Source organism: Coregonus clupeaformis, chromosome 9 (assembly GCF_020615455.1).
Source record: "Coregonus clupeaformis isolate EN_2021a chromosome 9, ASM2061545v1, whole genome shotgun sequence".
Taxonomy (NCBI): domain Eukaryota; kingdom Metazoa; phylum Chordata; class Actinopteri; order Salmoniformes; family Salmonidae; genus Coregonus; species Coregonus clupeaformis.
In genome coordinates, this window is record NC_059200.1 from 41597657 (window position 1) to 41622254 (window position 24598).

Here is a 24598-nt window from a genome sequence, read left to right on the forward strand (position 1 = left end):
CATCGTGCCAAAATAAAAATCATGTCCAGTGATAACCACTTTGGTTGCTGCTTTTCAGCGTAACTAAATGTTTGTAATCAAACATGCACTCTTTAGTCTGCATTTCATTTCTCATTAAAAATCCATTTGAGGAGGTGGACAGGACAAAGCCCATTTTGAGTGCTTTTTGTGCTGACTGATATTATAGCACAGGCAACAAAAAGTAATTGAAAAGCAGCAGCAGCTAAGAATGACAAGTAGCACACACTGCACTGACCCATGTGGCAGTGTGAGATGCCAGGTATATAGAGGAGCTATCTCCCCAATGCAATGACATGACATTGCCATACCACATCCCCCATCTAAAATACTTCCATTGAGTGTGGCCACTGCAGAAGGCCTTGCTACTCAATTTAATAATAATGGAGTAGCTAGTCATCTTAACCACTATTCACTCTGGTCACCAGCTTGCTGGTCTCATGAGCTCAATCTCAGGTTGCATGGTCCTCGTGCATCACACTTTGGGTTGGAGGTAGTTTCCCCTAATAGGATGCCTTTAAGGAACTCACAGTTTTGTGCTAGAAAAATTCATTTTCACTGCCAGTATGAACAGAATAAGTGAATAAGAGCACAGTGATGGGAGCAATGGGAGGAATTGAGTAAAAAGGATAAAAGTCCAACATTGGCTTTTGCAAACAAAAAAAGTTTTATATGGTCTGTATTTTACTCCAGTACATATAGAAAATGCATACCATTTATATAGGGATAGGCTACAAACATGAAGATCAGTAGTAGGACTATTGGCCAAATCTTTAAAAATTGCCAAATGTTAAGGCATCTCACTTGAACAGGGTTTCCTCTAAATAGCACAGTCACAAAAGTCAAAATTCGTTATATATACACTACCGTTCAAAAGTTTGGGGTCACTTAGAAATGTCCTTGTTTTCCATGAAAACATACATGAAATGAGTTTGAATAGGAAATACAGCAAAATGCATAGGAAATGTAGTCATTGACAAGGTTAGAAATAATGATTTTTAATTGAAATAATAATTGTGTCCTTCAAACTTCGCTTTCGTCAAAGAATCCTCCATTTGCAGCAATTACAGCCTTGCAGACCTTTGGCATTCTAGTTGTCAATTTGTTGAGGTAATCTGAAGAGATTTCACCCCATCCTTCCTGAAGCACCTCCCACAAGTTGGATTGGCTTGATGGGCACTTCTTACGTATCATATGGTCAAGCTGCTCCCACAACAGCTCAATAGGGTTGAGATCCGGTGACTGTGCTGGCCACTCCATTATAGACAGAATACCAGCTGACTGCTTCTTCCCTAAATAGTTCTTGCATAGTTTGGAGCTGTGCTTTGGGTCATTGTCCTGTTGTAGGAGGAAATTGGCTCCAATCAAGCACTGTCCACAGGTTATGGCATGGCATTGCAAAATGGAGTGATAGCCTTCCTTCTTCAAGATCCCTTTTACCCTGTACACATCTCCCACCTTACCACCACCAAAGCACCCCCAGACCATCACATTGCCTCCACCATGGTTGATAGATGGCATCAAGCACTCCTCCAGCATCTTTTCATTTGGTCTGCGTCTCACAAATGTTCTTCTTTGTGATCCGAACACTTCAAACTTCGATTCGTCTGTCCATAACACTTTCTTCCAATCTTCCTCTGTCCAGTGTCTGTGTTCTTTTGCCCATCTTAATCTTTTCTTTTTATTGGCCAGTCTGAGATATGGCTTTTTCTTTGCAACTCTGTCTAGAAGGTCAGCATCCCGCAGTCGCCTCTTCACTGTTGACGTTGAGACTGGTGTTTTGCGGGTACTATTTAATGAAGCTGCCAGTTGAGGACCTGTGAGGCATCTGTTTCTCAAACTAGACACGCTAATGTATTTGTCCTCTGGCTCAGTTGTGCACCGGGGCCTCCCACTCCTCTTTCTATTCTGGTTAGAGCCAGTTTGCGTTGTTCTGTGAAGGGAGTAGTACACAGCGTTGTACGAGATCTTCAGTTTCTTGGCAATTTCTCGCATGGAATAGCCTTCATTTCTCAGAACAAGAATAGACTGACGAGTTGCAGAAGAAAGTTATTTGTTTCTGGCCATTTTGAGCCTGTAATCGAACCCACAATTGCTGATGCTCCAGATACTCAACTAGTCTCAAGAAGGCCAGTTTTATTGATTCTTTAATCAGCACAACAGTTTTCAGCTGTGCTAACATAATTGCAAAAGGGTTTTCTAATGATCAATTAGCCTTTTAAAATGATAAACTTGGATTAGCAAACACAACATGCCATTGGAACACAGGACTGATGGTTGCTGATAATGGGCCTCTGTACGCCTATGTAGATATTACATTAAAAATCAGCCGTTTCCAGCTACAATAGCCACTTACAACATTAACAATGTCTACACTGTATTTCTGATCAATTTGATGTTATTGTAACTGACAAAAAAATTGCTTTTCTTTCGAAAACAAGGAAATTTCTAAGTGACCCCAAACTTTTGAATGGTAGTGTATATATAAATGTATATATATATATATAAAACCTGAAGAAGAGGCGCATGCGTGACACTGCAACATGAGGGTTGGAACTACTGCATTCCTGTTATGCCCTAGTGCTGTTTATAAATGGCATCAAATATACACAGGAGTTCAATTCTAAAATATGTTCTAAAATATGCCACAATCATATTTCTCGTTTGTCGGCTTTTGTTTTTCATCACTGCACACTACTTGTATCAATCAACATAGTGTTACAAATGTGGTGGCAGTGTAGTTTGGCTTACCAAGTTGTCACTCTGTCCACTTTCTCTTGAAGATGTAGCACAACTAACTGCAGGATTTCAATACATTAATTTTGATCTGCCATTTTGCTTCAAGTAGCCTATTAGGAATACCAAGAGATTACACAAATAGCAGCCTCTACTGACGCGCATAGGCCTACCTTTCAAGTCTACAAACCTTTTACTGCGTGACTGCCCTCAGTAGTGTTTCATCCATAAGATACAGGTCCTTCTGTCTGGTAGCAGATATTACATCGGAGCAACTAACAATTTATGCATTCGAAATCATATCTAACTAACTGAGAGATCGTTGTATTCTTTCAGTTTCCTGAACTGACATTTTTTCTCTCAAAATTGTCATTGTATATATGTAGGCCTGCTATTAGGCCTACTATATTACAAATGTACAATACAATTGAGATTACATTTAGAAATTAGCATTTGTCTCTAGACCTATCATAAAGACTACATTTTGATGACACTATTCACAGACTCTGCTCAATAAAGTCTTAAATCCAGCATTTACCAACAGTGAGTCTCCCATTCTTGGTGAATGCTGCATCTTCGATCCACATCTGATCAATTAAATATTTACTAGAACTGGGTGTAGATCGGTTGAGCGATTTCCAATTTTAAAAGAACATGGTGATGTAATCATGCGAATCTGTAGACGCACAGACACCGCAGAGTGAATTTTCTAGATTCCTTGCCAGATAAATTAATTATGAACTTTTCAAGCCATGTTTTATCGGTGACTGTTGAAACATATTCTGCCCATCGACTATATCTTCACCCCATCGCACAAGAAACAATTTCAGCCAGATACACAATTATAATTCATTAATATCGACGTCATGCGATGCTGTGAATGCAAGTCAATAGGCCACTAGTCAGACCCTCTGTGGGCAAGGCTTACTTATTCGATTCGAAATTCAAAAATCTATTTTGTGATTCAGTAATCTAGGGAAAGAGGGCAGAATATTTTTTATAAAAGCACTGGCGAGTGGATACTATTATTGTTTTATTATAAATAATAATCATTATAAATAATAATCATTATTATTATTATTATTATTATCATTGCTTGGTTACAGGCAACAATAGATGTTCCTATATCATCGCATGTCTTGGAAGGAATAGTGGCATAAGGTAATCATCATCAATAATAATCATAATTATCATCATCATCATAATCACAATTCATACATATGAAATGTTTACATAAACAAATAGAAAACCACTTTACGTCGCCCTGCTAAGAAAGATAACCCCTAAATTAAGATTAATAATAACCATAATATCTCCAAATATAATATATTTATATATTAATATTATACATTCAGATGTCTTTCGTTAATGTACACAAATAGAAATTGATAGGTAGATAAAATAAAACGAAATTCAATACTTGAGCCTCCCCCTATGCTTCTTCCTTTATGTGCTCCATTAGGTGATTCCTGCCATTTAATTGTTTTATGTATATCCAGAGTAAAGCAACGTTAATTTTACCTTTTATTAAATAAAAGTGCATTACATATAAACCCGCGATACACATTTTTGCAGGATTCAATCACTGTTACAAACTTTAAACATTATATAAATTAAGTAAAGTGTGAGGGGAAACCATTTTACCATTAGAGAAACACACAATATGCATTTATTTTACAGATGTACTTCAATTGCGTCACAACCAGTATTATTTACACTTAAAATATGTGGCTAATTTCATTTCAATTTATATACAAAAAAAAAAGATTATTATAGTCCACAGACCCAATAGGGTTGCCTGTTAAGCTTGTTCTGATATTTTTTTGGAGGCCATAATGATTGAAAATTGGGCCCTATAAACAGGTGGATCTTATTACTTCACTATGAAATGCAATGTATATGTCAAGTTTCAAAAACTAAACCAAACATGAAAATATAGGCTATGCTTTTTGCAATTGACAAAGCTGTAACGATGTCAGACGTCAGAACAACTAAGAGGAAGAGACTCAGCAGTGCTTTCTATACAAAAAAAGTTTTTTACACATAAATATTCACAGTAATAGCATTCCTGTTGAATACAACTCAAGTTTCTATTTACATGTAAGTAACATCTTAATGATCAAACTTCTATAAATTGCGTCCATGTTTTGGCCACTGTTCCAGACTTCACAATTGCGTCTATTCCTTTGATCTGACGCGTCCTCCGTCCTCTTGCAAACTTATTCATTTAAAATTTGGGATGAAAAAAGGGACATAACCTGCACCAGTTCCACGATGAAATGTTGCATCAAAAGTATTTTTTCACCGTGTCTGTCTACGAACTGTCATTTTCTGATGTATTAATAAGGAGTGAGAAGTTTGGTTTGTGTTTTTCCAGTAATTGTGTTATTTTCTCGTCGTCTGAGTTAGGGTCCAACGGCTTGTTATAATCATCATCATCGTCTTCATTCTCCGAGGCCCCGTTCAGCCTCTCGGTCTCCGAATCCTGCTTCTTCTTTGCCGAAGCCATCTCAGCCGCGTGGCGTTTTCTCCATTTTGTTCTTCGGTTTTGAAACCACACCTAAAAGGTTAATATTCGTTGATTACATGCAATCAACAAATAATATGATTACTCATTACTCTATTGCAAAGATATTGATTAACAACCAGACATTATTTATGTAGCCTTGGCCTACAAACACTGCTAATATGCCAAATGAAAAGGGCATACGCATAGGTAACGTGAAGTCAACACATAATAATAGGTTATATTTCATTCTAATCATACATTCAGAAAAATTGATTTTTCTAAAGAGAAAATATAGGTTTAATTTTCTTCCTTCCATGTTGTTGGCAAATATGCTGCTGTGCAAAACGTTGCTACCATTATTTCCACATTTACATTACATTAATTAACAAATTGTTTGGTTAAATTATAGTGTAATGTATTATTAATTTATTAGATATACATACTAATATTTTAGAAATATTTATAGTTGTGAATAGGACAACAATTTTTGGGGTAATGATCTTTAAATATGTATTATTAAATGCAATAGACAGTAATTTAGATTAGTTTGACCACTGTTATTCGACTCAAAGTGTAGGCTATATATATCAATTTATAAATAATGAAACGAAGGACAAAACATTAGTCTAAAATGCATGAGGCACTTTAATGGAAAACGTGAGAAAATGTCTAATTGAGTAGAAGAGGCTATGCTACTTATTAAACAAGATTATGCATCTTATTGGACTTTATAAAGATTATTTCAGAATATGTCTTACCTTCACTTGGCTCTCTGTCATTCCCAACGAGTAGGCCAGTCGTGCTCGCTCTGGTCCAGCCAGATATTTCGTTTGTTCGAAAGTCTTTTCTAGGGCAAATATTTGCTGTCCAGAGAAGGTGGGACGTGTATGCTTTCTTTTTCCGTCTTTGTCGAGCAGTATAGAATTTTGATCTGAAAATGTAAAACATAAAGCTTCTAATCCATTAAACGAAATGTAGCCTATTGTTATGTATTGATAGAATATGCCAATATTAGGCTATTAACATTTATTTGATGTTGGGATGGGCCTACTGTTAGGCTATTCTCAAATAATATCACAATCAACTTAATTTGAGCTGTTATAAAATAAGCCTTTGTTAGTCCATTACAATGCACATTGCAGCTAGACATTCAAGTCAGATCTGTTTCAGTTTATAGAATGAAATATCATAGGCTACTGTGGAATTATTAATAACCCCTTCAGCCTATAGGCCTACATCATGCATCAAAATACGTTAAATTGAAGTTCAGATAGCTCAAAAACGTGGACTAGTTACTTACGTGGTGAACATGCGAATCTGGCGTCTCTCCAATGTGGGCTTTGCATGACTCCTGGCCAGAATATCGGGGTCCTGCCTGGAAGGTCTGTCAAGGGCTTGGGGTAGCGAGCCACTGCCACAGCACTGGGGCTGAAGTAGAGTCCAGAGGGTTGCGGGGGGCTCAAGCTACTGAAGCGGGGCAGTCCGGACAAGATGCCGGCAGAAGAGGACGCAGCAACGGCAGCAGCAGCTCCTGGGGCAAGGACCGAAGGACGACTGAGGATGTCGTTTATTCCATGAGGTGTGCCTAGCGCACTGCATTGATGGAGCGATCCGAGAGATGACATTCCGGAGGATGTTTTGATCCCCGGTGAGGACATCGGGATGCCACCGGGGTTTGGAGAGGTGGCAATAGGTGAGGTAGAAGAGTCCGGACCCGTGGAAGATAAAGGGTAGGCTGGGTAGAGTGGGGTCTTCATCTCCGTCATGCTATGCAGAGCCGCTAAAGGTGCGGTGCTTAGGAGGAAAGCGCTCTGTCGGGACCCGTCCATCTGCCCCACGGCTAACATAACCGAGAATAGGTAAATGTGATGGTTTTGTCAAAAAATATCCTCAATGCTCACAGTCTCAAGTCGCCTAATAATGCAAAGTTTTGCTCATAGACAAACAGGCAAAACAATACACGTTTCCTTTGGGGTAGGCCAATATTAGCCCAACTCTTCAAAATGTGCACGCCTGAAAAATTGTCTGTCTAAAATGAAAATGTCCTCTTTTAAAACGAAACCATGGAAAAATGAAATCCCAGATTAATTTCGCCGAGATTCAAAAGCCATTATTACAGGGATTACTCCGCTTCTTCAACCTTGCAAATCTTGAGGATAAAGTCGTTCAAATAGGATGAATTTCCGAAGTTGCCTCGCTGACTTGGGCAGACTGCTTTAGAGAAGTTGATATTGTTGAATGTTTGAAATCTATTGATAAAAAGCCACCCTTCCTTTCCGATGCATAAGACGATCTTTGAGATAATAAAACATTATCATCACTTTCCGATGTCTTTTGCGCAAAAGTAAAAACTTTGAGAGTAAACAGAAAGTAGATGGTGTTTTTGTTGCGATTGGGTAATCCGACGATGACGTAGCCAGTGTGTCAAGTGAAAGAGCCAACAGGATTTAGGAGTGTGTCCTCATTGGCTCTCCATCATAGCTTTGATTTGCACATTAAAATAGTTGCAATGCGACCCGCTATTAAACACAAAAGGAACCGAATCAATCCAAAATCTATTTTTTTAGATAAAGGGACATCTGCATGTGCTCATCATGTGACATAGGCTACTAGATCCAAATATAGCTTATCTATCCATATCCATTCATATGAATTGTAGGCTAAAGAGGCTGTATAGCTAGCTGATTGAGATATGCATTTAGCCATGTATCTAAATATATGGCACAGCATTAAGCCATAGTTAGACCTAAATATGGCTAATACTCCATGATCTATTATCCGTTCAACAAGGCCAAATAGTAGGCCTGACGTTGTCGTTTATGTCCTCCTGGATGAAAATGTAGCGCGCACGTGTGTGATTTTGTAGCATAATTAGATCAATATTGAGAACACAAGACTTTCACTATTCGAATATACATACATATGAGTTCTTTTTGTCTCTGTATCACATCCTCAACAGAATTGTACATTTCTTTATTGGGATATTTTTTCAAAGGCAATATAATCATCAAATGCTTATTGGTAACGGTCTGGTATTGATTTTAATTCCAGCATAGCCTATGCCCAGACAGCCTATACCTATCAATTGAGTGACAAAATCGTTAAATAAATTGGCTATTGAAGACTTAAGTCTTTAACAACGGATGTCAATATTCTTCTGCATTGGAAAAAAAGTTATATGTATCATCACTGTTTCAGTAGGTCTAGGCTACATTGCACGCTATTCCTAAACTAGAACGACTCAAGGATTGCAAGACACCAGTGACACCCTGTGGTAGACTCTAATACTGCAGTTAATGTAACGCTGCATTTCACCAATATTTTCTAGCAATTACATTACATTTTCTCAAATCTAGACCTCTACTGATTATACATATTTGTTTCTTCTTAGGGATGGATCGAAATGTACAGAATGGTTACCTGGAGGAAAATGGGGGTGGGTCATGCTTTTTCAATTTCAGTCAAGGGGAGGGTTTAATATTTTTTTATCTAGTCCAGTGGAGAGTCATGTAATTTGTACTTGATGACATTTCAATATTTCTAATTTTTAGAATTAGTTGCTTATTAGGCTATATATAGCGATGTGATCTCAATCAAATCATCCATAGCCTATATAGGCTACAAAGTGCATGCTCGGAGAAGCACAGAGCAAAGTAATATTTGTAAAATAGCTGCTGGGATGGTGTAAATAAAACTAGGCTGCATTACACACTGCAATGGATATTCCAACCCTGAGCCCCAGACTGCTCTGTTCTTGCTGATCAAAAACGTTGCCTAACCAACGGCTGTGCTGTGTAGGCATACCGTGACAGTTCAGGAGTAAAGTAAAGGCTTCTTCCGAAAACGGTGCGCTGGCAGATAGCCCCTTCAAACTCAACTCTGAACATCGAAGCCAGTTCCACTGCGTTTTTCCATTGTTCCCCTCTAATCAGGGACAGATTTAGGTGGTTGCAATTAATTATCAGGTAGAACAGAAAACCTGCAGGTTCCGGACCTTAGAGTTAAATACCCCTGCTATAGCCTATGTTCAGTTCAGTTTGAGAAGGAGAGCGCGAAGATGGGAAGGAGGACCGGCGGTCAACTTTGATAGTTTGCTACTATAATTAATTTGATAAAAAATCATATGTGTCTTGCCCATGATGTATTTATCAGAGTTATTGACCTCACAGTAAGCCAGATTCGAGTAACTTACATTGTGGTTCTGAAACTTGAAGCAGCAGCCTCGGCACAATCAATCGGAGATTGACAGCTCATGGTGCTGAAATTAGGTACATTTGAATAGGCATAATTCATTTAAACAGTCTTCATTTTAATTAGACTTTACTAACAACAAGAGGGCTTTGTGTTGGAGCCTATTTCTTCCTATTTAAGAAATAAGAGGTAGGCCTACCTGTTTGAAAGACGAAGTTAAGACTATAGGCGGCTATATGCATAGATTTGTCAGTCAATTTCTCCACCCTCCGAGTCAGTTAAGGGCTATTAGGTTATATCCAACAATCGAATTGAGGGGGTATGAAAGGGTTTGTATGCCATAGCCCTACCTATTATTAAAGGAAATGGCAAAAATATATAAAGTGATCTATAACATGTCCGCAATGCTTTATGCTTGCTGTAAAATACCCGGGAAAGACGTGACTCATATATACAGTGCATTCGGAAAGTATTCAGATCCCTTCCCTTTTCCACATTTTGTTAAGTTACAGCCTTATTCTAAAATTAAATAAATTACATTTTTTCCCCTCATCAATCTACACACAATTCCCCATAAATGTAAAAAAAAATGTAATAATTACAAAGTGAAAACAGGTTTTTAGAAATTTTAGCAAATGTATTACAAATAAAAAAACAGAAATACCTTATTTACCTAAGTATTCAGACCCTTTGCTATGAGACTGGAAATTGAGCTCAGGTGCATCCTATTTGTATTGATCATCCTTCTACAACTTGATTGGAGTCTACCTGTAGTAAATTCAATTGATTGGACATGAATTGGAAAGGCACACACATCTATATAAGGTCCCACAGTTGACAGTGCATGTCAGAGCAAAAAGCAAGCCATGAGGTCGAAGGAATTGTCCGTAGGGCTCCAAGACAGGATTGTGTTGAGGTACAGATCTGGAGAAGGGTACCAAAAAATGTCTGCAGCATTGAAGGTCCCCAAGAACACAGTGGCCTCCATCATTCTTAAATGGAAGAAGTTTGGAACCAACCAAGACTCTTCCTAGAGCTGGCCGCCTGGCCAAGCTGAGCAATCGGGGGAGAAGGGCCTTGGTCAGGGAGATGACCAAGAACTCTGACAGAGCTCCTCTGTAGAGATGGTAGAACCTTCCAGAAGGACAACCATCTCTGCAGCACTCCACCAACAGGCCTTTATGGTAGTGGCCAGACAGAAGCCACTCCTCAGTAAAAGGCACATGACAGCCCTCTTGGAGTTTGCCAAAAGGCACCTAAAAGACTCTTAGACCATGAGAAACAAGATTCTCTGGTCTGATGAAACCAAGATTGAACTATTTGGCCTGAATGCCAAGCGTCACGTCTGGAGGAAACCTGGATGTTTTTCAGCGGCAGGAACTGGGAGACTAGTCAGGTTCGAGAGAAAGATGAACGGAGCAAAGTACAGAGAGATCCTTGATGAAAACCTGCTCCAGAGCGCTTAGGACCTCAAACTGGGGCAAAGGTTCACCTTCCAACAGGACAACGACCCTAAGCACACAGCCAATACAACACAGGAGTGGCTTCGGGACAAGTCTCTGAATGTCCTTGAGTGGCCCAGCCAGAGCCCGGACTTGAACCCGATCGAACATCTCTGAAGAGACCTGAAAATAGCTGTGCAGCGACACTCCCCATTCAACCTAAAAGATCTTGAGAGGATCCGCACAGAAGAATGGGAGAAACTCCCCAAATACAGGTGTGACGAGCTTGTAGGGTCATACCCAAGAAGACTCCAGGCTGTAATCGCTGCAAAAGGTGCTTCAACAAAGTACTGAGTAAAGGGTCTGAATACTTTCAGAAATGTCTAAAAAAACTTTATCATTATGGGGTTGTGTGTGTAGATTGATGAGGGAATAAAAACAATTTAATCCAGTTTAGAATAAGGCTGTAAAGTAACAATGAGGAAAAAGTCAAGGGGTCTGAATACTCTCCAAATGCACTGTATATTGTTTTGTTTCTTTGACATTCAGAGGCTGAGCTACAACCTTATATAGTTTAGGAGACCAAAAATGGATTTTGCTTGGGAATTAATCTAATTATGTCAAATCAAATCAAATTTTATTGGTCACATGCACCGAATACAACAGGTGCAGACATTACAGTGAAATGCTTACTTACAGGCCTTAACCAACAGTGCATTTATTTTTAACAAAAAAAGTAAAAAATTAAACAAAAAAAGTGTTGAGAAAAAAAGAGCAGAAGTAAAATAAAGTGACAGTAGGGAGGCTATATATACAGGGGGGTACCGTTGCAGAGTCAATGTGCGGGGGCACCGGCTAGTTGAGGTAATATGTACATGTGGGTAGAGTTAAAGTGACTATGCATAAATAATTAACAGAGTAGCAGCAGCGTAAAAAGGATGGGGTGGGGGGGCAGTACAAATAGTCCGGGTAGCCATGATTAGCTGTTCAGGAGTCTTATGGCTTGGGGGTAGAAGCTGTTGAGAAGTCTTTTGGACCTAGACTTGGCACTCCGGTACCGCTTGCCGTGCGGTAGCAGAGAGTACAGTCTATGACTAGGGTGGCTGGAGTCTTTGACCATTTTGAGGGCCTTCCTCTGACACCGCCTGGTATAGAGGTCCTGGATGGCAGGAAGCTTGGCCCCAGTGATGTACTGGGCCGTACGCACTACCCTCTGTAGTGCCTTGCGGTCGGAGGCCAAGCAGTTGCCATACCAGGCGGTGATGCAACCAGTCAGGATGCTCTCGATGGTGCAGCTGTAGAATTTCTTGACTATCAATTGATTAAGCAATTCACTTTCTGTACAATAGATGTTTAAAGTCAGACAGCTTTTGGGGAAACACTTGTGACCTTCTCTTGTGGGGTTAAGCAACGGAAGAAGAGTAGCCAGCAGTTTAAGCGTAATTTTTTTTTTGCGCCCATAGTCCTACTCTGTATGGGGTGGAAATGTATGCCTAACTTTTGAAAGTAGCCTACAATGCTCAGATTCCTAATGAAGTCTCAGATTTAATTATTTGCAAACAGGGACAGTTTCGTTGCAAACAAGACACACTGATTTGGTATTAGAGAAATATGATAAGATTAACAATATGATAATTATCCTGTAATTTGTGTGGTATAAAAAAATATTCTGCTAATATGTTAAATTACGTAGAATTGCATGACATTATTAAAAAAAGGCTCTTTTTTTATCGGACCTGCAAACACGATGATAGCTTCATGCAATGCTTTTACTATAAAGGAGTTCTTTCCACCCCTACTCTTGTCCACCGTGGTCTGCGAACCCACAACATTCAGGCCGGCAGCCCTGTGCGCTGTAAAAATTCCTGTGTTGCCATCAAATGTTTACAGGACGAAGAAAAGTTCCTGAAACTGCATATCTAAGGCTGGTGATCTGTCCCAACAAGTGAGGGTAAACTGTAGGCATGTTATTAGCTATCCACTTCATGTTTAATTATAATCTGGGATATAGGGGAGGATAAGCTGCTCCATTTGCACGTTGCGCAGCGTAACGGTTTGTACTGTATGACACGTTCCCCTAAAATATTCGTTATTGGACAGGGGTATATTCATTCCGCCGATTCTGTTGGAAAAAGCTTCTTAAGCGGAAGCGAACGGGGAGGGACTTACTTGAATTTGTCCAATAATTTGCAAAACGATACGTTTGGACTAATAATTAGGTCTACAGCCCATACTGAGGTACAGTTGCGCCGTTTGGTGGGTGTGGCTTGAATCAATGAATGACGTATTTAAAGGGCAGCGGTCATGAAGACGCTGACAGGCACCGTTCCCCAACCAACAACCCCTTCCCGTTTTTCAACTGGTCGTTCAGAACAGCATCGTTTCCGTTTAATTGAACGTCGCACAATGTTTTTTCGTACTGGAAGCAGACCAGAACTCCGTGCTCAGATTTCAGAGGCCAGTATGAAAATGTATACACTCAAATGTATGTAAGTCGCTCTGGATAAGAGCGTCTGCTAAAATGACCAATATATATATATTAAAAAAAAGTAGGCTACCCCTGCCCTCTGTTGGCGCCTTGACTAGGCAATTTGTAACTAGCATTCAACTACCCATTACAGATTAGTGGACATTTACATTTTAGTCATTATCCAGAGTGATTTACAGTTAGTGAGTGCATATATTTTCATACTGGCCCCCCGTGGGAATCGAATCCACAACCCTGGCGTTGCAAGCACCATGCTCTACCAACTGAGCTACACGGGGCCCTGCATTGAAAACTAATTTGAGACCAAATGCATTCATGTTACTCAGGTGACTTTATTCGAATAGGAGTACTAAAATGTTGCCATGATAATCCTGTAGAGGCCTACATCCTGTGTAGGGCTCAAATCTGGACATTGGCACCACCAAGTGGAGATATTTCCAAGTCCAATTAATTGTCTGTTCATGTGCATGGCCCTGGTCAAAAGCTTTGGGGGGGGTTCCTGAAATCCTCAGACAACATGGCACATATGCCTATTATGGACTCCATCCCTGCCATTTTTAGATATCCGTCTGCCCCTCCTATGAATAAGACAGCATTAGTCACTAGTGCCAAGTGCTTGATTTCACCATGTACATACATGCTGTGATTGTAATAGATTTTAAAAAATGGCTTAATCTCTCTTAAGGCTGCAATATTTTCAGGTCTGCGTGTGACATTTCAGTAAGTAAAAACCTGCAACTTTGAACAGCATTGCCACTAAGCTACATGACTGTCCATTTATTATGTGGGTTGGTTTGGAACCCTTTGCCTTGATATGGAATATTGGATTAAAACATTTTACATGAGCAGTAGGGAATTTCCAAATACAATTGAAGTAATGAACCGTGAGACTTTCAGTTTTGGTAAGAATGGTTCCATTTTATTTACATTTACTCCCGTGCCATGAGTTTCTGCTTCTTCAGCTTCTTCTGAGAAACCTGCAGGACAAAGAATGTCATCAGACCAACATATACCATACCAATTCTGATAATACCCACATAGGGACAGAATGACAGACATAAGTGCAAATGTGTGGTTGCTCAGCCTCATTCATGTTTATTTTCATGGGTAATCCAAAGGTGTCCTAAGAAAGTCATCATTGCAACCATTTCATACAGGAATGTATAAAAAAAACGTAAGGGTAAGGTCTGATTAGACTTCCCGATTTATGATGCCAGAAGGACAGTAAACCATTTTGATCCCATCTACAGAGCTCTTGTTCCTTCTAAATCACGCTGCTTTTACATGGGAAATATGTGGAAGAGTAAATATCAGAAAGACACTAAGCAGATTCTGTTTAAAAGGCTTTGGCACATGTGTACCTTTTTCTTAGTGGCGACCTCCTCCTCTGGTTTGGGAACAATCTGCTCCTTCTCTGTGAGGATCATCTCAATGTGGCATGGCGAGCTCATGTAGGGGTTGATGCGACCGTGGGCACGGTATGTGCGTCTGCGCATCTTGGGGGCCTTGTTCACTTGGATGTGCTCGATCACCAGGGAGTCTACATCCAGACCCTGTCAGAACAGAGAAAAGACCAAACTGGTCAGCAAGCATCATGACTCCGTTCCAAGATCATTTTCATGGTTAACGGTCATTGCAATCATGAATTGTGTGCGTTACACAGCTTGAACCCAAATAAAATAAATCCCAAACATGCAGTCTTTGCTACAAGCTTGATAGCATCATACTTTTCACCCATCTCTCCACTAGGGTTAGGAAATGCCAGGGACTTCACGATACGATATTATCACTATACTTAGGTGCCGATACGACATGTATATTGCGATTCTATATGTATTGAGATTGAATACTGATTTTATTGAGATTCCACGGTCCAAACACATTGCTCACCATATGGTCTGCTGCAGAGGGACAAGAGAAAGCCATAAAAAAAATTCACTACTCTCCACTACAGGCATGCCACAATAAAACACAGGCCTAGCAAATAAACCAACATTACCTTAAGCTCAGCGTTGCTCTCAGCGTTCTTCAGCATGTGGAGAAGGAACTCTGCACTCTTCTTGGGCCAGCGTCCCTGTGTCCAGTCAAACTGCTTGGCCTGCAGAGGAATGGTTGTCAGTTGTGCATACCAGACTGGGCCAGAAGAAATACCCCCATTTCTGGTCCACATTGGGACATATTAAGGTAGACAAGTGCAAATGTGTGGTTGCTCAGCCTCGTTCGTGTTTCTTTTCATGGGTAATCCAAAGGTGTCCTAAGAAAGTCATCACTGCAACCATTTCATTCAGGCACATTAAAAAAACATGACTAAGTGCAAGGTCTGATAATACCTTTTCACAATTTCTGATGGCAGAAATATTGTAAGCCATTTTGTACCAGTCTCCAAAGCACACTTTTTTTGTAACTTCAAATTCCACTACTTTTACATGGGAAATATAGGAAAGAGTTCAAATTCTCATGAAGATACCAAGCAGAGTCCCCTATAGGCATTTCAATAGATGCTAGGGCAACTATAACTGATGTGGAGCTCACCTGGGCACACCTGCCGACACCCCCATTGTAGCGGCGGAAGGGAACACACTGGTGTTTGACGGTAACATCCTTCAGGTACTTGGTGGCCTTCCGGATGTGCATGCCTTTGATGGCCTGAGCTGTCTCACGGGTGTTCTGATGGGAAACCAACAAACCCATCAATATATTGTAGTAGCTACATATATAAATAACATGTTATAACGTTTGGTCCAATAGCCATAGATGCAAAATTGCTCAGTTATTTGTTAGATATTGTCACATTTGATTCCAAAGGTCTCCAATGTTGTCATCATAGCAAAGCATCACACCTTTAAGTCTGTACCCATTTATATCTACAAATATTGACCAACTCCCACATTGATTGAACTACAGTAGACAACAGGACTGAAATCAACTTCTCATGTCACTCAGTTTGAAAAGACAACACCATACCTTGAAGTGGACCCGGAGATTAGAGCCCCTCGACTTGCATGCTGCAGGAAAAAGTACAGCAATAATCAGTGAGGTCACAAGACAAAAGTATGGTGATTAAACAATGGTAAGTCCCCGTAGCTCAGTTGGTAGAGCATGGCGCTTGCAACGCCAGGGTTGTGGGTTCGTTTCCCACGGGGGGGCAGTTTGAAAATGTATGCACTCACTAACTGTAAGTCGCTCTGGATAAGAACGTCTGCTAAATGACTAAAATGTAAGTAAATGTACATGCGGTTGCTCAGCCTCATTCATATTTATTTTCATGGGTAATCCAAAGGTGTCCTAAGAAAGTCATCATTACAACCATTGCATATAGGCACGTATAACTTAAAATATCCTGCTGCCAGAAGGATAGTACCTAGCATGCATTAGCGACCTAGCCAATGAAAGAAGCCAGGGAGACAATCACCCCCCGGTAGCTACTCACACTTAGTCGGGTTCTCAGGGTCGAGCGAATAGCGGACCATTTTCAGAGATCTGTAAAATATAAAGTGGTTTGTTAGTTTGTAACACACCGGTGCCCTAATCGGCGAACACGTCAGTGGGTTGTTTGAGAAAATAAGTCCGACATCTTGGAGGATGCGCTACGTGTTAGTTAGCTCACGTTAACCGAAGTTTATGGTTTAGTAACAACCCAATACGAGTAAATCACATAACTACTACATCAATACGACACTGCATTTCTATAAATATTAATTCGTAGGACATGTTTTTTGTTGTTAGCAATGCTAAAAATGGCTGGAAACCGGCGTGCTACATGGGGTCAAGAAAATCACCAATATGACAATATTTTCGTCAAAATATCCACCGATCCACGCATAACGGCCGACGTTTCTTAGTAGTAGTTGGAATACATGTAAGTTAAACATTTAAAGAGTCAGGATGCCATAGATATTGAAGAGATTACATTTATTTTCGGACCCATTTCTAGTCTGTTCACTTACTTTCTCAGGCCGCGGAAGGGAAGAGGTAGAGAAGAGCATTCTGGGAGTAGAAGTCGTGAATGTCGTCTCGCGAGATTTTATGAAATTTCAACGGTTCTTTTGTGTAAATTCTGACAAGCATATATTCCAATGGAAAGAACAATATTAATACTGATTGAACACACACATTTCTGTAACTACCTTCATATGTATCATATAAGATCATACATCCTTATGTGTTTGTACAGTTTTTTTTGGGACCACTCATCTCCACTACAAATGATAAGGTGTGCTGCAGGTCTTATCACTAGAGGGGCTAATCATTCACATGTTTGTCAGCTATAAGTCTCTCATTTCCAGGTGCTGTTATCTGGGCAAATACTCAACATGGGACCAGCTGTGACATCACTGATCTACAAAATAGCTCCTTGTTATCAGAGAACTAATGCAGATTGTCAGGTAGATCCATGATCATGTTTTTTTTCTGGACTGTATCGATTGCTTGTATGTGTTCTCCATATAGAAGAGGCATGTTATTGATATTTATACTTGGGATATGGCTTTTCAACAGGAAAAGTTCAAAAATCCCTGGAGGACTTCTTTAACCCAAATATCTGTATCAAGTAAAAAAAAATATATATACTGTATATATATATACATACTTTTTTTTATGTCACATGCATACAAGTACAGTGAAATGCCTTTCTTGCAAGCTCCAAACCCAGCTATCAATATCAATGAAGCACTAAAACTAACATACAGTAGAACAAAAACACACAAGAAATAGAAATAAGAACATGAAACAGTAAGAAGCTTTATACAGGGTCAGTTCCAATACCATATTTACAATGTGCAGGGATAGAAGTAGATACTGTATGTACAGTATAGTGGTAAGGTGACTCGGCATCAGAATATACAGTGCCTTCAGAAACTAGTCACACCCCTTGACCCAACATTTTGTTGTGTTACAGCCTGAATTTATAATTGATTACATTTTAGATTTGGTGTCACTGGCCTGCACACAATATCAAAGTGGAATTATGTTTTTAGACATTTTTACAAATGAAAAGCTGAAATGTCTTGAGTCAATTAGTATTCAACCCCTTTGTTATGGCAAGCCTAAATAAGTTCAGTAATAAAAATTTGCTTAACAAGTCACAATAAGTTGCATGGACACACTGTATGCAATAATAGTGGTTAACATGACTTTTGAATGACTACCTCATCTCTGTACCCCACATATACAATTACAGTGCCTTCGGAAAGTATTCAGACTCTTGACTTTTTCCACATTGTTACGTTACAGCCTTATTCTAAAATTGATTAAATTGACAAAGCAAAAAGAGGTTTTTCGAAATCGTTTACATTTACATAAGTATTCAGACCCTTTACTCAGTACTTTGTTGAAGCACCTTTGGCAGCGAGAACAGCATCGAGTCGTCTTGGGTATGACACTACAAGCTCTGCACACCTGTATTTGGGGAGTTGCTCCCATTCTTCTCTGCAGATCTTCTCAAGTTCTGTCAGGTTGGATGGGGAGCGTTGCTGCACAGCTATTTTCAGGTCTCTCCAGAGATGTTCGATCAGGTTCAAGTCGGGCTCTGGCTGGGCCACTCAAGGACATTCAGAGACTTGTCCCGAAGCCAAATCAAGGATCTCTATGTACTTTGCTCCATTCCCTGCCGCTGAAAAACATCCCCACAGCATGATGCTGCCACCACCATGCTCCACCATAGGGATGGTCCCAGGTTTCCTCCAGACGTGACGTTTGGCATTCAGGCCAAATAGTTCAATCTTGGTTTCATCAGACCAGAGAATCTTGTTTCTCATGGTCTGAGAGTCTTTAGGTGCCTTTTGGCAAACTCCAAGCGGGCTGTCATGTGCCATTTACTGAGGAGTGGCTTCCATCTGGCCACTCTACCATAAAGGCCTGATTGGTGGAGTGATACAGAGATGGTTGTCCTTCTGGAAGTTTCTCCCATCTCCACAGAGGAACTCTAGAGCTCTATCAGAGTGACCATCGGGTTCTTGGTAATCTCCGTGACCAAGGCCCTTCTCCCCCGATTGCTCAGATTGGCCGGGCGGCCAGCTCTAGGAAGAGTCTTGGTGGTTCCAAACTTCTTCCATTTAAGAATGATGGAGGCCACTGTGTTCTTGGGGACCTTCAATGCTGCAGAAATGTTTTGGTACCCTTCCCCAGATCTGTGCCTCGACACAATCCTGTCTCAGAGCTCTACGGACAATTCCTTCGACCTCATGGCTTGCTTTTTGCTCTGACATGCACTGTCAACTGTGGGACCTTATATAGATGTGTGTGCCTTTCCAAATCATGTCCAATCAATTGAATTTACCACAGGTGGACTCCAATCAAGTTGTAGAAGGACGATCAATGGAAATAGGATGCACCTGAGCTCAATTTCCAGTCTCATAGCAAAGGGTCTGAATACTTATATAAATAAGGTACATTTACATTTACATTTACGTCATTTAGCAGACGCTCTTATCCAGAGCGACTTACAAATTGGTGCATTCACCTTATAGCCAGTGGGATAACCACTTTACAATGTTTTTTTTTTTTTTATTTGTAAAAAAAAAATTGGGGGGGGGGTGGGTTGGGGTAAGGGAGGGGTAGAAGGATTACTTTATCCTATCCCAGGTATTCCTTAAAGAGGTGGGGTTTCAAATGTCTCCGGAAGGTGGTGAGTGACTCCGCTGTCCTGGCGTCGTGAGGTATTTCTGTTTAAATTTTTTAATACATTTGTTAAAATAAAATAAAAACTGTTTTCTCTTTTTCAGTATGGGGTATTGTGTGTAGATTGCTGGGGATTTGTATTTATTTCATCAATTTTAGAATAAGGCTGTAACGTAACAAAATGTGGAAAAAGTCAAGGGGTCTGAATACTTTCTGAAGGCACTGTATCTGTAAGGTCCCTCAGTCGGGCAGTGAATTTCAAACACAGATTCAACCACAAAGACCAGTTATTAATTATACTTTGGATGGTGTATCAATACACCCAGTCACTACAAAGATACATGCGTCCTTCTTAACTCAGTTGCCGGAGAGGAAGGAAACCACTCATGGATTTCACCATGAGGCCAATGGTGACTTTAAAACAGTTACAGAGTTTAATGGCTGTGATAGGAGAAAACTGAGGATGAATCAACAACACTGTAGTTACTCTGCAATACTAACCTAAATGACAGAGTGAAAAGAAGGAAGCCTGTACAGAGTAAAACATATGCCAAAACATGCATCCTGTTTACAATAAGGCACTAAAGTAAAACTGCAAAACATGTGGCAAAGAAATTAACTTTATGTCCTGAATACAAAGCATTATGTTAGGGGAAAATCCAACACAACACATCACTGAATACCACTCTTCATATTTTCAAGCATGGTGGTGGCTGCACCATGTTATGGGTATGCTTGTCATCGTCAAGGTCATTTTTTTTATATATAAAAAGAAACAGAATAGAGCTAAGCACAGGCAAAATCCTAGAGGAAAACCTGGATCAGTGTGCTTTCCAACAGACATTGGAAACAGAAAAACATTGCCTAGTCCGACGAATCCCGGTTCCTGTTGTGTCATGCTGATGGCAGTCAGGATTTGGCGTAAGCAGCATGAGTCCATGGCCCCATCCTGCCTGGTGTCAACAGTACAGGCTGGTGGCAGTGGTGCAATGGTGTGGGGAATGATACCAATTGAGCAACGTTTGAACGCCACACCTTGTAGAATCCCCCCCCCCCCGAAGAATTCAGGCTGTTCTGGAGGCATAGGGTCCGACACGGTACTAGATGGGTGTACCTAATAAACTTGCCACTGAGTGTATATCCTGATGCCTAATCACTTTACCACTGCCTACATGTACATATCTACCTCAATTACCACATATCCCTGCACATTGATATGGTGTTGGTACTCCTATATACTGTAGCTTCATTCTTGTGCGTTTTGTTTCTCATGTTTTTGTTTCTTTTCTTATTTAACTCTGCATCATTGGGAAATAGCTTGTAAGTAAGCATTTCACTAAGGTCTACACCTGTTGTATTCGGCGCGTGACAAATACAATTTGATTTGATTTAATGTGTAGTTGGCAGAACCAGGGTAAGAGCTTCCATTCAAAGACAGAAGGTAGAGAAACTGGCCTCTCGACTCTCATCAATAAGTAGTAGAATTGAAAAAGACACAACAATATGGTAATATTAAAACCAGTAGTTTGTTTATTTGTATTTGGTGCTTTTTATGTTGTGTTGGGAGATGGTTTGACCAGCTACATATAAAATTGTATGTACACTCTCACATTGGCCAAGTGAGCCATGTACAACGTTGCACTGTAAATAATGTTGAGAGAGGGTGGTGATACTTGTGTCGACATACAAAAATAAAGATATTACATACAAAAGGTGTATTAACTTTTTTCTTCCATATTTTAAACATATTGCAGACCTATTGCAGTATCTCCCCATAGCAGTGAAAAAACATCTTGAAATAAATTCCTCTTCCAACATGACCACAGATAGTCTTAAGAAGACTTCAAACTCAACACCTGCAGACATCTTCTTTTTCTGTTTCCTTTAGAGAACATGATTATCTTTTATTTACATACAATGATAATTTTTTGACAAGTCTAAAGAGAAACCGAGTACCTTTCTTACTGAAGTTGAAATGGCATATCACTTATACATCACACCATGGTTTGGTCAGGATATGTTAAAATTAAACATCTTTACAAATCCAGCTGAACTGGAATTTCCTTGGCATAAAGGCAGTCCACTGATCTTACATAATACACTCAACAAAAATATAAAATGCAACATGTAAAGTGTTGGTCCAATGTTTCATGAGCTGAAATAAAAGATGCCAGAAATTTTCCATATGCACAAAAAATGTATTTCTCTCAAATTTGGTGCACTAATTTGTTCACATCCCTGTTAGTGAGCATTTCTCCTTTGTCAAGATAATCCATCCACCTGACAGGTGTGGCATATCAATAAGCTGATTAAACAGCATGATAATTACACACGTGCATCTTGTGCTGGGGACAATAAAAGGCCACTCTAAAATGTGCAGTTTTGTCACAAAACACAATGCCACAGATGTCTCAAGTTGAGGGAGCGTGCAATTGGCATGCTGACTGCAGGAATGTCCACCAGAGCTGTTGCAAGAGAATAATGTTAATTTCTCTAAAATAAGCCACCTCCAACGTCATTTTAGAGAATTTGTCCAACCGGCCTTACAACCGCAGACAACGTATATGGCGTTGTGTGGACGAGCAGTTTGTTGATGTCAACGTTGTGAACAGAGTGCCCCATGGTGGCGGTGGGTTTATGGTATGGGCAGGCATAAGCTACAGACAATGAACACAATTGTATTTTATCGATGGCAATTTTAATGACGAGTGACGAGATCCTGAGGCCCATTGTTGTGCCATTCATCTGCTGCCATCAGCTCACGTTTCAGCATGATAATGCGCAGCTCCATGTCACAAGGATCTGTACACAATTCCTAGAAGTTGAAAATGTCCCAGTTCTTCCATGGCCTGCATACTCACCAGACATGTCACCCATTGAGCAGGTTTGGGATGCTCTGAATCGATGTGTACGACAGTGTTCCAGTTCCCGCCAATATCCAGCAACTTCGCACAGCCATTGAAGAGGAGTGGGACAACATTCCACAGGCCACAATCAACAGCCTGATCAACTCTATGCGAAGGAGATGTCATGCTGCATGAGGCAAATGGTGGTCACACCAGATACTGACTGGTTTTATGATCCACGCACTTACTTTTTTTGGGGGGTATCTGTGATGCATATCTGTATTCCCAGTCATTTGAAATCCATAGATTAGGGCCTAATGAATTTATTTCAATTGACTGATTTCCTTATATGAACTGTAACTCAGTAAAATCTTTGAAATTGGTGCATGTTGCGTTTATATTTTTGTTCAGTATATGTCTGTAATAATATGTAAGATCTGTCCATTTGCAAGCTAAAGCAAAGGATAAGGTCTGTACATGGGTAACGTGTGTTCAGGAGTGTGGTTAATGTATTTGGATATACAAGACATTATTTGGTTTACAAACAGCATGATAACGTAGGAGGTTCAGTCAGTTCTCTTTCCTACGTTCATCAATCACAGCCTTGACATGTGAACAGGATAAGCAGCATTACAGGAAGTTAGAATGGGTAGCAGTCCAGCCAAGAGGTTTCCAACATTTCATGACACCACTAAGTAGTAAAGAGAGAAACCAGTCCAAGTCTTTGCCCACTGATAGCATGGATAGGTTAATTTCCTGTGTTTGGTCTTAGACAGGTTGTAGGCAGAGGTTTGTCAGAGTTCTGGAGGGCATTATAGAGTAGGCCAGTTGGAAAATACACTGCTTGTTGATGGCTTGCATGGGTCTTAAAAACAACCCAGGTTTGCTTTCAGCCAAAGTCCTTTAATACCGTCTTTGTCACCATGGTGAGGCAGTGTAGGAACAGCTGGATAACCTAAAAAAGAAAAGATAAAAAACTAGGAGAATATTAGAAACTCTTACTTCTAATTAGATACTTTGTCATAGGTAGTACATCTTCACTAGCAGACACTGTCATTCAAAGCTGTAAGGTACAGTTGAAGTTGGAAGTTTACATACACCTTAGACAAATACATTTAAACTCAGTTTTTCACAATTCCTGACATTTAATCCTATAAAAAATTCCCTGTCTTAGGTCAGTTAGGATCACCACTTTATTTTAAGAATGTGAAATGTCAGAATAATAGTAGAACGAATGATTTATTTAAGCTTTTATTTATTTCATCACATTCCCAGTGGGTCAGAAGTTTACATACACTCAATTAGTATTTGGTAGCATTGCCTTTAAATTGTTTAACTTGGGTCAAACGTTTCGGGTAGCCTTCCACAAGCTTCCCACAATAAGTTGGGTGAATTTTGGCCCATTCCTCCTGACAGAGCTGGTGTAACTGAGTCAGGTTTGTAGGCCTCCTTGCTCGCACACACTTTTTCAGTTCTGCCCACACATTTTCTATAGGATTGAGGTTAGGGCTTTGTGATGGCCAAATACCTTGACTTTGTTGTCCTTAAGCCATTTTGCCACAACTTTGGAAGTATGCTTGGGGTCATTGTCCATTTGGAAGACCCATTTGCGACCAAGCTTTAACTTCCTGACTGATGTCTTGAGATGTTGCTTCAATATATCCACATAATTTTCCTTCCTCATGATGCCATCTATTTTGTGAAGCGCACCAGTCCCTCCTGCAGCAAAGCACCCCCACAGCATGATGCT

General features: G+C 40.1%; 3 protein-coding genes and 3 non-coding genes across 8 annotated transcripts in view; all 6 read right to left on the bottom strand.

The window, feature by feature from the left end:
• Positions 1-4265: 4265 nt before the first annotated feature.
• Positions 4266-7597, bottom strand: LOC121574397 (homeobox protein Nkx-6.1-like). 2 transcript variants are annotated; one of them, XM_041887022.2, is made up of 3 exons: positions 6564-7597; positions 6022-6194; positions 4266-5314 (listed from the first exon to the last, which is right to left on the bottom strand). In XM_041887022.2, the coding sequence occupies exons 1-3, from the start codon at positions 7108-7110 to the stop codon at positions 5069-5071; spliced, it is 966 nt and encodes a 321-aa protein (XP_041742956.1). In that variant the 5' UTR covers positions 7111-7597; the 3' UTR covers positions 4266-5068. The 2 variants fall into 2 exon arrangements, with proteins under 2 accessions (XP_041742956.1, XP_041742955.1); XM_041887021.2 differs by having other exon boundaries at positions 6022-6215.
• A 6684-nt stretch (positions 7598-14281) lies between these two features.
• LOC121573866 (60S ribosomal protein L17) lies at positions 14282-17384 on the bottom strand. The gene is made up of 7 exons (XM_041886226.1): positions 17332-17384; positions 16815-16864; positions 16349-16389; positions 15917-16051; positions 15384-15482; positions 14746-14937; positions 14282-14361 (listed from the first exon to the last, which is right to left on the bottom strand). Exons 2-7 carry the CDS (start codon positions 16852-16854, stop codon positions 14314-14316), a joined length of 555 nt encoding a protein of 184 aa, XP_041742160.1. The 5' UTR covers positions 16855-16864; positions 17332-17384; the 3' UTR covers positions 14282-14313.
• Positions 14459-14528, bottom strand: LOC121574567. The gene has a single exon (XR_006002233.1). It is a non-coding gene; the product is annotated as a small nucleolar RNA SNORD58 (small nucleolar RNA).
• On the bottom strand, positions 15590-15659 carry LOC121574566. Its single transcript, XR_006002232.1, has one exon. It is a non-coding gene; the product is annotated as a small nucleolar RNA SNORD58 (small nucleolar RNA).
• On the bottom strand, positions 16621-16690 carry LOC121574568. The gene has a single exon (XR_006002234.1). It is a non-coding gene; the product is annotated as a small nucleolar RNA SNORD58 (small nucleolar RNA).
• A 5812-nt stretch (positions 17385-23196) lies between the features above and the next one.
• Positions 23197-24598, bottom strand: part of LOC121573865 (malignant fibrous histiocytoma-amplified sequence 1 homolog) — a 29721-nt gene continuing 28319 nt past the window's right edge. The window contains exon 3 of one of the 2 annotated variants that reach the window (XM_041886224.2): positions 23197-23803. The gene's annotated coding sequence lies outside the window, so the exon portion shown is untranslated. Of the gene's footprint in view, positions 23826-24598 lie in introns of both variants that reach the window. The other variant, XM_041886225.2, reaches the window with a different exon arrangement.